We start from the raw sequence: 13643 nt of genomic DNA on the forward strand, positions 1-13643 counted from the left end.
GCTCAAGACAAATGCAGATCCATTGTGCCCTTCTTCCAGCTACTGTTTCATCTGTCTGCCTAGCATGAGTGCACATTTGATTTGCAATTAGTAGGAGTCTGCAGAGATTCGGAAGTCATCCCCGTGGTCTCTATTGAGGCCTCATATTGTAAGATATTCTTATATGTTTTTGCAGAATTTAATTGCTACCAAGATATAAAATAACACCATGCAATTTCATTATTATTTTTTGACTATTCTATGATGCTATACCTTTAATGCCATGTGAAAATGTAAATGACATGCAGTTAACTTGAGAGATCTAGTAGTTTCTGTGTTTATAAATATGCTGTTACCTAATCCACTCTTCCTCATGGCATTTTTGTGTAATGCAGTCCTGCATCAGTTCTCATTTAGGTTTTCTTTGTAGCTATAAGTGCTAAGAACATATATCATTTACTTTTCCCATTACGCATATTAAATGTTTAAATCTGTTTGCAGACGTATTCAGACATACATGCTGAAAACTCTTGAACATAAGAACTATCATCATTTTGAATCTCTGCCATCAAATCAGTTCAGAACCTGCAGTCTTTAAGCTGCAGATACTAACCAACTCACTAAATATTTTAGCTCAAAGTTTATATATAAAGGACAAAAATACGTCTCACAACAGAGACTGTGCCTATGCAGCACAGGTGGGGATTTGAGATTTCAGTGTGTCCAAGCCATGTGGTTTATACACAACGCATGTATTTGCACACACCATGCTTGCACACAGTGTGCACTGCTTCATTTCCAGATTTACAGATCTAGCTCCAGATTTTCTTTTCTTTCTTTCTTTCTTTCTTTCTTTCTTTCTTTCTTTCTTTCTTTCTTTCTTTCTTTTTTTTTTTTTTACCTTGCTTATAAAACAGTACTATCAAATACACTTCTCAGTGTCATAGAACACCTTAGTATCAAAGATAGATAACATTAAAGAATCAGATTTATAATTGTTTGCTTTTCACTGCTTAAATAAGTGCATTGGTGAACTACTATTTTTAATGCCATCATGATAAGCTTTTTTGTATACTCGTATCTTCACATGTAACACAAGAGATGGCAAGCTCTTTTTCTTTAATACTAGTCTTTGAGGTTTTTGTTGGTGTTGTTGCTTCCAATATGTTTGCGTTCCAGGCATATTTAACTTCCCCCCCCCCCCATTTTTATTTTATTTTATTTTATTATTCAGAGTGACAACACATTTCCCTGATATCTATGTGAATAACATAAGTGGAAATGTTACTCAAGATGTGAAATTCACTACTGGATAGTGTAAAATAATGGTCCACTTTCACTGTTTTCTTAAACTGTTAGCCCCTGCTGCATGCACAAATGCTAATCAGAGCAGACATATGGACTATATAATGTTATGTCTTGCTCATGACACAGTCAGTGGTCAGAATCCTATGCATTTTGTAGGCAAAGCCATGCATCGTCCATCCCTTTAGCATGCCTAACATAGCACACTATTCTCCCAAGAGAAAGACTCACCTGTTCCTGCAGGACTTTAAGCATCGCTTGTGTGTGTGTTTGTTCTTCCTTGGCTTGCTCCAGCTCAGATTTTTTGTTATTTAATTCTTCCTGTATGCTCAGCAATTGCTGTACGAACAAAAGAAGGTTCTGGTTAGCACCGTCTGGATCAAAATTGGTTTTAAACCCTCAGTTTGATAAATCTTCATTTCAAACAATTCTTTGCAGCCTGCTCCTACATTTATTACTGTTGCATAATCTGCTGTGTCTAAATGGACCAGAGGTAAATTATTTTCATCTGCATCTCCTTCTGCAGCAGAGCTCCATGAGTAATGCATCTGTTAATGTGTGTTAAGCTATTTGTTACATTAAAGTAGAAACTCCTGGTACAGTATATCACCCATGGAGGGACTGTCACATTCATCTGAACCAAAATCTTATTTGTAGAAGTGTATGCAGTGGTTTTAATAATAGTAGGGTAAACACTATGGTACATAAATAATTTAAAAGCACAGCCTTTTAATATAATTAGTCATTGGCCCAAAGCCATTTTCATTCTATGCAAAGCAATATTCTGGAAAGCTTTCACATTGAGTTGCCAAGAAGACAAAGATTTTTTTTTTTTTTATTTTTATTTTTATTTTTAGCCATGCTGTGATATTTTATTAGACCAGGAAGACTGATGCCCTACAATCAATATATCAGCCAGGAAGATGGCTGATCTGAACTGTCAAAACAAAAAAACTATGTCCAAAACCATATTTTATGAAGACAATTCTGGGATGCAGGGACATCTTGAAAAGCCTATATTCCCTGGTCTTGTCTAGCTTCATGTTCTGCATAGATTTATTGTAACTGTTAAGAGCAGGTCAATAGATTTAATTAATCTGTAATAATGATATATTTTTATTTTTATGTGCAATATACATTGCTGAAGAGCAAGAGAAGACAACCAAGAGATTAAAAAGCAGTTTACAGTGCTTTCCCTTGGTGATCAAGAAGGGAAACTCTGGTTTTCTTACACAACTTACTGTTGTTATTGCTCTGCATAAACTCCTTTCCAAGGACTACTTGAGCAAGCAATTGCTTTAATAACTTGGATTACTGACCTAACTATGTGTCTAAACATCTAAGGCTTAGTTTATGCTTGTGCTTAGGATGGGTAGCTCTGACTCAAACAGATGTAGGTGTTCAGCATCTTGATATGTTGCACACAACAAAAGTAGAAATAGCCCCTGGCCTTGTTCCACAGCACTGGAAGTCCCAGGCACGAAAGGATTCAGTGCCAGTATTGTTTTCAGAGCTGCTAGGAAACACTTGATATTTCAGGGCCCGACAGAGTTATTGGCAATGCATTTCTTGTGTAGTGAACACCAGTTTGATGAATTCTGTCTGCCATGGATGTAAAAATCCATGTGGGTCTAGGTCTGATTATATATAGGTCTTCTATATATATATAGGTCTGCTATCCAGCTAGGTGTGCTCTTTGATGTATCTTGCCACCTGGACTGCTCCCTGAGGGCCTACAAGATACTGAGGGCCTTTGGGTATGTGTATTCACTCTACCACAGTACAAAAGCATTTCAAATCTCATGATTTTACATTAATAGCAGGTTCTGTTCCAGTGAGGCTCTTGCCCCACCAACTTGTCCATGGAAATCTCTACTTCTGGCATTTCCTGGTGGGGACTGGATTGCCACCTCAGACTTGTCTTCATCTTGCCTGTTGGGTACCACTCTTTATATTCTCAGAAGATAAAATGAATTTATGTGTACTGTCATGTGTCACACACTGTTATCCATGCAGCTCCTTAGCACAGTTACAGATTTCCAGACATTTCATAACCTTCTAGCCCCAAAGGGACAATTTAGTTACCTCATGTAACCTCATGTTTATAACAGATCATTAATCTTCACCCAGGATAGTTTTAGCTGATGCCTGTACTTTAGAAAGAAGGGACTCCAATCCTCAGGAGAGAAACAAATCATACAAGACACCAGAAGGATACCAGAAGCTCTTTCAAAGATCACTAGCAGAGAGAGTAGAGTTTTGGCAAAGAGATGTGTCACCTGAATGGGGCTGGTGAAATTCCTCTCCTTCACAACTGCAACCTGTTTGACCTTACACACCTGGACAGGGCAAGGGCTTTCTAAGGAAAAAAGAGTCTTTGCTCTCCACCTCAGTGCCTTCTCTGAGTAGTTATGTCTCAGCCAGTCTCTGACAATTCAAAGTGAGGAGCCAAAATGAAATAAATGATCCTCACACAAAGCCAGGAATGCATTTAGACAATTATGTACTGGGGAAGAGAAGTCCTTCTTTGACTCTCTAGGCAACAAGCTGAAATCTTGAAGTATGAGGTTTGATTGCCATCATTGTCTAGTGCAGTGCTACAAGTACTATGGAATCCAGGGAAAACCACACAGGAGATCCTGTTTGATCCACAGCAAGTCATCTTGCTAAGTTCAAAGAGAACATCTAAGTTCAAGGAGAACATCACCACCTTCCAGACCAAACCTTCATTCTGTTTCAGAGATTTTATTCCAGATTCTGGGAGAAACCCTAGAGCCCATCCTTCTGAATGATAGAAATTCCTATTTGGAAGACCCCAAGTGAGTCTTAAGTTAATCTCTGCCATTGGAAAACCCTTTCATTTATAGGCTGAATATGTTATACTTTCATCAGAAGAATTAAAATCACGTTTCCCATCCTAACCCTCCATGATTCTTGTATAGCCAAGTCTTACACACCATAGACCAGCTCACAAACAACTACAGTTTTATATTCATATCTCCCACTGTGCTTTAGTCTAATTATATCCCTCTTCCTTTGATCTTGACTTCATGTTTTGCGTCCGAGGTGATTTTTCAGAGCTGGCTGAGCATGGGAGGAAGTGTTATGGCAGATGCAATCTGAGAGCACGAGGAGAGATGCTCCCTGTTCGGCATCATTGTACTTGGCTCCAAACCATCCAGGAACAGGAATCCCAGGAAAAACTCCAATATTTTCAGTTTGCATGGTTTTGCAGCTCATACTGGTTGCAGCATGATCTGCAAAGCATTTGACGTGAGATAAAGCTTTCTAGGAGTTTTAATAGTTGAGCTGTAAACTACTGCAGGCTCTCTGTGTGTCCCTAGGCTCATATTTTCAAGACAGCCAATGGGCCCCATTTTCAAGGGGATGGAAAACAGAACATCTGTAACTAGTGTACCACATTCCCAGTCACACATAAGGTTTTTCATTCACAGAACTGGGACCTTCCCATCCAGCCCCCAGAGATGCCAGAATTGTTTAAAACCTGCAGTCATTCCCTGGGGCTTTAACCTTCTTACTTTTCTCTCCCTGACATTTATCTCTAAAAGCTGCAGAATCCACTCATTTTGCATGGGTCAGGTTCAGAGCTTTCTTTTTTCCTGTGTGGCTGATGCCATCAACAAGAACAAGCAACAAGGACTTATACCTGCCAAACAACATATTTTTCCCTTCTAGTCTTAATCTGGGAAATGACAAAATAGCTTTGACTGAAAAAAAGTATCAGACTGAGACAGACAATCAGCTTCAAAAATTTCAGCACAAACACGTGATGTTTGGCAAAATTAGAAGCAAATGGAAAGAAGATTTTACACTGGCAGGAATGAGGCAAGTTTCATAACAGTAACTGCTGTCATGCCTACTTATAAACAGACAGCCACTCCATAATGATTGTAATGAATGATGCCAAGATGATGGTATTTAATTATTCAGAATTATTTTGTTTTTCACATAAATGTGCTTATTAAAAATTGATCCTATAGATATTTCTTCTGCCCTTTCAGATTGCATGCAAGTGCATACTACAATCAATTAAAATAAAAAATTGTTCTCCTTGGTTTTACTGTTTGTGCTGTCTGATCCTGTTCCACCTACTTCACAATCTCGTCGAGCTTTTCTGCCAAAGCTTCCCCCCATGCCCACCCACCCACACAACATTTGCTACCCCGCTTCCCACCTGTTGTGTCCTGCTGGCTTGTCTCAGAGATTCTGCCAGCATAGCTATCAAAACGTCCCTTCCTTCCATCTTCTCTCACCTCTCTGGCCATTTCCTTTGAGCCCTGATGCCCCTAGTTTTGTGGCACAGCCATGGCATTCAGTCAATAAGTCCCCAGTTTTCTCAGGTGAAGGAGTGACTTGTTAGCTATGCAGCCAGGAAATTCCTGGTTCATTTGTTTATTCTCTTCTAAAGCAGCAGTCCCCACCATACAGCTCTTCGGGTGTCTGGGAGTCCCCTGCCACTTGTGCAAGGATCTCTTCCCTGAGCCAAAATCATAGTGTCAGGAGGCAGAAAAGCATCTCATGGTGGAGAGATGTATTATCCTTGCTCTAGTGCACGCCCTCTGCTCTTGCTGGGGAGGGGAGAGGCTGGCTGCAGCCTTCTGCTGAAGGCAAGGGACAGGCTACCAGAGGCAAGAGTACACAACCCACAACAAACCTGACACAAAGAAAGCTTGATTTAGGGAGTGTTCATGTGAGGAGAAGATCTTTGAGGAAGTTTGGGGAATGTCCAACATCATGCTGTGGTAAGAAGGTAAAGGTAAGGAGAAGGGAAGAAGTCTACTTCTGAAATCAGCAGGGAAAATTGTCCAGGACCGAGTGATAAATTGAAGGAGTCTGGAACTCTGAGGATCCTGGAGAGAGGCACACACACAGCCCACAGTTCCACCAGCACCGCTCTGGAAGCTCAGCTGGTGTCCAAGCAAACAGAGCTATTTGTCACCGTGGCTGCTGGGTTGCTCCTAAGAGATGAAGCCCTGGAGTAGGTCAACATCAGATGGGTAAACATCACTAATATCCTTTCATTGGCATTCCCAGAGACAAGACAGGAAAGAAAAAAGATTTAACTTACTAGTTGTCTCTCCAGATGCCAAGACATGCATTTTATGCACAAAAATGCAAGATAGCTTTCCTGTTTCCATTGGCAGTTCTGGAGCTGCTGTTTATAAATGGAAAAGATCCCTCTCCAATGTTAAGCTTGCTTCATTCATGAGGACAAAATTCCTCCCCATTCATAAGTGGGTAGCTAATTTCTTTATATGGGAGGGACATGTGTGTGCTTTATTTTATTTATTTTTTTCCACACATTCCAACTTCCAATAATGAATCTCTGTCAGCAACAGTTCAGTGCTGCCCATGTTGCATAGATCTTGAAAGTGCAGACAGAAAATTACCATCTTAAACCAATCCTCACAGCTTCTGAAACATTAAATATAGATGGCATTATTGAAGCCAGATGAATTACTCAGACTGTGTACAATGCAGTGCCTGCGTGGCCAAGAATGCTAACGACTGAACAACAAACAGTGCCTTGAAATATATGAGAAGTCCTAAAGGGAAAGTAATAGCTGGTTGTTGTGTATCATGAAACATTCCTTCTCTTTCCTCTTCACCTCCCTGCCCACATTTCTTCTTTTGTCCCCAAAAGGCAGTGTTACATCTGTACATTTAAATATAAATTATGGACATATCCAGAAGGGAAGGCACACACACAGCCTAGCAAAGCAGAGAAGGATCTCAAAAGAAAAGCATGGTTGCCTGTATGAAACCATCAATTCAGTACACTTAAGAAAAGGGAGGCAACTCAGAAGAGACCACAAGACCCGAGGCAGTACTTAAAATAATGTAAGACTGACAGAACGATAAAAAAGGAAAACCAATATTTGCCACAAGTTTAACTGAATGGTCATGTTCCTGCCCTTTATTTATTTATTTATTTATTATTAATAATTTTTATTTTTATTTTCCACAGCTGCTTGAAAAGAAATATCAGAAGGAAGAAATGGAAATGAAGAAGATCAGACAAAAGGATGAAAATTATGTCTCTGAGGTAGGAGCCCTGACTTTGATCACAGGTAACAGGCAGTTTCAGCAAACTGAGTCAGTCTGGCCACAGGTGAACTCTTTCACCAGCTTCTGAAGTAGCTGCAGTGTCCAGAAAAGATCTGTGGCAAGCTGTTTTGAAATGAGGATATCAGTTAAAGTGGGATGGTGTTACACAGCCTAACCAAGTCAACTTAGTTGAACAGATATCTTAGACACCCAGTGAACTTAGGCGACCTGTATTCTCCTATCTATATGATATTAGGGGGTAGCATATTACTCTGCACTTACTACCTATGGGGAGTATATTTACTCCCTTATACAGGAAAAATGGGAAGATCTGGTTCACTAGGTGTCTAAAATGAGGCAAAGCCCATGTGCCTCAAATAGGTAGGCTGATTCCTACCCAAGGTTTCCTTTGTCAGTCCTGAAAATCTAAGGCTTCACACTATACAGAAAACTGGGGAAGCAGTTGTCTCCTGTGCAAAAGGGCAACAATTTCCCCTAAAGTACACTAGAACTGGAGATCTAAAATTTTTGCAATTGTAGGCATTGGAAGGACTGCAGAGATCATCTAAAATTAAAGCACCATTTTACACTGGCCATTTCTGAAGCTTTATTCTTTCTCCTTTTTCTTCCTAAAAACAAGTTTTGTAGTGTCAGTTTGAACTTTATCTCATAAAAGGAAAAAAAAAAAAAAAAAAAAAAAAAAAAGAGCTGCCTAGATGGAAAAGGATAAAAATCAGCATGGAAAAAAAAAAAGTGTTTCAAAAGTCTTAGAGGCTGATCACAAATAATGAGGGGAATGATGGTAAATATTTCTTGGTAGAGTCCTCCTTAAGTAGAAGGAAAAGAAATAATAAATCAAAATGAAATCTCAGGCACACGATCAATTGCAAAACAAAAACACAGATTGTTCTCTCAGTACTTCTGTGGACAGGCTGGAAGGGTGTTTGTGTCTATTTCTAAGACAGACAAGATTTCATATCACAAATGGCCAGCACATGGCAGGCTTGAATAATGAGAAAGTGACTTCCCAGCTGAGCAAATATGCATTAGTAACAAGACGCTGATGAGGCCAGACAAATCACCAAGGAAACAGGAGAATGTGAAAGACAAGTCAAAAAAGCTTTAGAAATGAGCCCTTGAGGAAGTTAGCCATGTTGCAGCAGTAAGAGCAACATACGTGCCATCCTAATGTATGACAAGGCATTATTAAAATAAAGAGCATGATTTTTTTTTTTTTTTTTTTTTTTTACGGGAGCCAAGGTAAGTGCAGTGTAATAGATCAGTGCTTCTCACACCTTCTATCTCTCAGGGACCACCTGTGTCATAGAAATTATAGGGATGACATTGTTTGGATGGCTTATGGGGTTTACAGTGATAAAGGAGTCCAACACCTGATCCCCCCTGCCCTGGGTCTGAGCTGGTGAAAAGCTGAATGTGAATCAACAGCCCAGCTCCTGCTTGCTTTGGGAAGCTACCTCTAAAATAAGCTATTCTGGTTCTGAGCAGAGAAAAGAACATGGTGAACGTTAGCTCTGCAGGTTAGCCACCTGTAAATGGGCTGGGGAGCTGGCCATGCACCTGATGTGTGAGTGTGTATTGAGGCAATACTCAAGAACATTGCCCTGCCACCTCCTTAAAAAGACATTTGTCATGTTCCCTTTCCCCTACCATGAGATTGACTACAGAGGTCCAACAGCTCCACAACACTCAGAACAGGAGCAGGCAGGACTGACCCACAGAAATAAGTCAAGCAAAACAAAACAAAAAACAAAACAAACAAACAAACAAAAACAAACAAAACAAACAAACAAAAAAAAACACTGAAACTACCTAAAGGGAGGTTACAGAGAAGATGGGGTCAGGCTCTTCTCAGGTAAGGGTTGAGGGCTAATAGACACAAGGAAGAACATTTCTATTACATATAAAGAAAACATTCCACAGTTAGTAAGCCCAGTCATGGGAGCAAGAGCTCAGAGAAGCTGTGGACTCTCCTTCCTTGGAGGAAATGTTAATACATCTGGATGGGGCCCTGAACAAAACAGAGCTCCAGAGCTGACCCTGCTTTGAGCTGGGAGATGCTGTACATGACCTCCACAGGTCCCTTTGGACTTACATAATTCTATGATGCTATAAAATACCTAATAGATATCAGATAAATAGATCTCAGTTTCTTTTGTTTCCATGAGGCATAGTAACTGACACACACTAACTACAAGAGGCAGTATTTGAGACTGGAGAGCAGAAGAAAAGGAGAACATGGATGGTGCAATGAATGTCTTAAGTCTGCAGCTTTTCTTTGTCAAGTATTTTTTAACCATTAGTCTCACTCTTATCAAGAAAGAAAAACATTCTTAGGTCAGCTATATATTGTTACACTAAATGAAGAGAAGGCTGAAGTCCTTAGGGATTTTACAGGATCAACCCCTCCTCCCAGAACTGAAATCCTCGCAATTTACAAACAGATTTTTACTGCTAGTGTAAGGGATTCTCTCTAGTATCTGATCTTCACAGCAGATTACCCAAAGTCTTTGATTTTGATGGTGCCTTATGGGGGGAGAAGTTTGTCCAAAGTCAATTACATGTCATCAGTAAAGCTCCCTCTTACCTTTGCTAAATGAGGTCACTGGCATGTTATATAGCCCTTGCCTTTTACTGGCAATGGGTGAGTGAGCAGATGGACTTACAGTTTGCTCTGATTCAGATCAAATGAAGAGGGCTGATCCCAGATGAGTGTCATGTTCCCTATGCCCTCATAAGCTACAAGGCAACCACCTGGCACCTGGCATGATGGACAGTCAAGAGAAAATACAGTCATTCATTCATAGCAACTTCTTCTTCTCCAGCCTTTCACCTATACCTGTCTATTGCAGGTACCTACTCACCAGGCAACAGCACTTGAACTTTATGACCACATCTATACTTTAGTGGGACTGCAAATGAACATGTTACAGCACACTCTTTCTTAGCAAATTAAATTATTATTATTTTTTTTAATTTTGTTTTTTCCTATTCAAGAAGAAATATTTTCATCATTGTAAAGGAGAATATAAAGACCTGACACATTTTGACGAGGAAAACAATTTACATGGGTCAATTTTCTGTTATTCCCATTGAAACTTAGTTCCTTGCTGAGGAAGCAGGGCTCCTTGTATGAAAGCATCAGATAATTTTGGAACCTACATAATCAGCAAGTCGATACTACTATTTAGAATATTTTAAAGAATTCACATAAGATTGCTAGACCGCACAACTGATACAACTTGTTTTTCACTAGACTACGCTAGTGTGCTAATGAAGATACTAGTTGATTTATTTCATATTTTAAATTAAACGTATGCACCAGATTATTTCTCTCTGAAGTGTTTATTCTTTCTGCCAATCTCCCTTTAGTTTTACCATGGTAAAAGGCAAAAAGATGCTACCTTCCACCATTTCACCACTATAAGATCTATCAAGAATATGATGTTTAGAGTATCTGTAGGCCTTTATTTACACTTCCCCTAGCAGTGTTGAAGTGGTGGTGGCAGAAATGGGAAATTAAACACTACTTTCCATAAGGAAAGGTTGTTAAACACAGAGGAGAATGTATTTGGCTTGTCTGAAATCTGGTAAATAATTATCATTTAATTGCACGCTGCTCTTTTTTTTTTTTTTTTTTTTTAATATAATCAGAAAGGCTAAGTATCTTCTGGAAGTTTGGATGTGCACAGTACTGTACAGAGCCTTGAAAAGCAGAAGAGAACAAAAATAATACTTATGGGAATATTTATCTCTGTCCTGGAAGCAGACATATTTCTTACCAGCTTCTGAATATCAACCATAGGGTAAAAGAAGAAGAGTTGGACATGGAAGTGAACATCTGGACATTGGGTCCAGTTTCTTGATTTTATCTTGTATCATAGTAAATTATAAGTAATGATCTAATGATCGATATTGCGATTATTACCCCAGTGCCGCTTTTCTAGGAAAACAGAAAGATCTAATAAGAATTCATACTGGAAGAGTAATAAAAACATTTCCAACTTAATTATTCTGGTCTATTTATTCAGCAGGTAAAAAGCAAATACAAGGGGTAATGTTTTTATCTCTATTATTTACTCTTCTCTTTAATACTGCATTTGGAGAAGAATCAGTTTATAGTTGTGCTTAAGTACATTGTCTGGGTTGTGTGCTGAATAGATGTTTGGTGTGCAAGAGGTAGTTAGATTTAAAAAAAGACTGCAAAGCTCCTTTGCATTTAGGGTATATTAATAAATATAGCCATAACATGCTCCATCTATTCAACAATGATGCTATTTTCAGCTCTAAACTAATACAGAAGCTACCTATATTTAAGCGTAAATGGTTGTTACAATGATCACAGCACTCACATGGCACTGTATTTGGCAATTTTCAGCCAACAAAAAATATGTCTGTGACTTCTGACATTTCACAAAATTTCCAGTTGAGAGAAAGGAATGACTGTGGCAGTTAACAACCAAACATCTGTGAAGAATCTGAGAGATGCAGACCTAAATGTTGCCTGAGGCTTACTGAAGTTGGATAAGTGATAGAAAGATGGTGGAAAAGTAATGTGGAAAGAAGGTCTCATGATGCCCCATCCTACTTACTATTGAACCCTCTTGGACAGAAATGTGCTTTTCTGCTTCTAGTGAATGAGAGTGGACCATGGGAAGAGTAAATTCTTTCATTACTTGAATGAGAAAAATCTTATGTTCATATAGGATAGACTAGGAAGGACCTAAGTAACGTCACCTGTTGTAGAAAAAAATAGAGGAGATGTGAAAATGGACCAGGTTTGCTCCAGTGGCTGGTAATGGTAGAAATCAAATTCATTTCATAGCATCACAGTCAAGACAACACTAGCTAATTTTAGCTTTTCTACTTGAAATTGTTACTATATATTTGATATATATTTTATTTTGCTTAAAAAACTGGCAGAGACATGATCCTTATGCCAACTCACTGAGATAAAAGGGACACAATCCAGTTCACAGTGACTGTCCATACAGTGCAGGCTGCAGGTTGTATGGACACATTCCCCACGTTCCTTGTCACCGAAGGTGCACCCTGGCCATCCTCCAGGATGAGCATGAATAAAAGGAAGGAGTTGCAACGTGCTTCAGCAGCTCTTCTCCTGACCTCAACCGTGAGACATATCACAGAGCAAACTGCCTTCCTGTGGATGAACACAGAAAGCCTGAAATGACTTCTAGTCATCTGGCATTTATCTGAGCCCTTTGAGATCAGACGTATAATTTTCAGATGCATGTACTATTTATTTTACATGCTAACTGATTAGTAAACTGCAAAAGCTAGTTCTCAATGGGAAATGTCATGAGTAATGTGGCCTTCGCAGAAAGACCTCTGTTGCATATTGAACAACAAGACCAGGGACATATTGAATAGGTGATGATTAACTGTGCACTCCCTGTCTGCAGCACTGAACAGGGAAGGGTCTCTGAGGTATACACAGCAAAATACACAGGCAGTTCCTGCCTTCTGAGCACTCAGGTTTGCAATCTGCATTGCTGTTGGAGGGAAATTTATACTGTTTAGGAAAAAAAAAAAAAAAAAAAAAAAAAAAAAGAGGACTTTCATTGTGCTGCATCAGAGTGACACCCACATGGGTCATTAATAACAGGGTCAAAATGTGTTCAGATTCCTGCAGAGTCATCCAGAGCTACCAGAGTCGATGACACTGGCAGCGGCATATCAGCCTGTATGTCAGCCACCCACAACTTTTCTTATTGTTCTTGCTTTTCACCCTGAGCACTGATTTTAAGTGAGGTACCTCCACACATCCCCTGCTCATGCAATAACCCCGTGGCTAGGCTTTAATGCTTCACCACCAACAAAGAGGAGAGTATGCTGTCACAGTATGTTAAGAATATGAACCTAAGCCCAGCTAATGAATCAGGCCCCTTGGGGAACCTGGGCAATGAGGTGCCTCTTAAATGTCCCAGAAAAACCCAGCATGTGCAACAGAAGGACTGTAGGCACTTGGGTACATTTCCTGGAGAAAAGATAGTTGGAAGCGTGGTTTAAATGGGGATTTCTGGATCATGCCATTGCTTGCAGGAGCTTACATTCAGCCTATATTGGATCATGCTTGGGGAGTTATGAGAGGAAAGAACATCAGCATATGTACATGACTCAGTGAAGCACCAAACCGAATTACCAACCTATTGGAAAGTCAACCAGTTTAGTACTTCCATGCAAGCATGGCAACACACCTTGGCCAGTTAAGCCTGACAGAATGGTGGAGCTAACTATTTCCAGTAGAGACC

The 13643-nt window shown here is 39.6% G+C and overlaps 1 protein-coding gene across 6 annotated transcripts in view; it reads right to left on the reverse strand.

Moving 5' to 3' along the window:
- Positions 1 to 13643, reverse strand: part of ENOX1 (ecto-NOX disulfide-thiol exchanger 1) — a 366706-nt gene that overhangs the window by 24887 nt on the left and 328176 nt on the right. For all 6 annotated transcript variants that reach the window (XM_035322371.1, XM_035322349.1, XM_035322363.1 and 3 more), the window contains one exon: positions 1516 to 1623. In XM_035322371.1, the coding sequence (XP_035178262.1) occupies positions 1516 to 1623 (108 nt within the window). The remainder of the gene's footprint in view (positions 1 to 1515; positions 1624 to 13643) is intronic.

This window comes from Oxyura jamaicensis, chromosome 1 (assembly GCF_011077185.1).
Source record: "Oxyura jamaicensis isolate SHBP4307 breed ruddy duck chromosome 1, BPBGC_Ojam_1.0, whole genome shotgun sequence".
NCBI lineage: Eukaryota > Metazoa > Chordata > Aves > Anseriformes > Anatidae > Oxyura > Oxyura jamaicensis.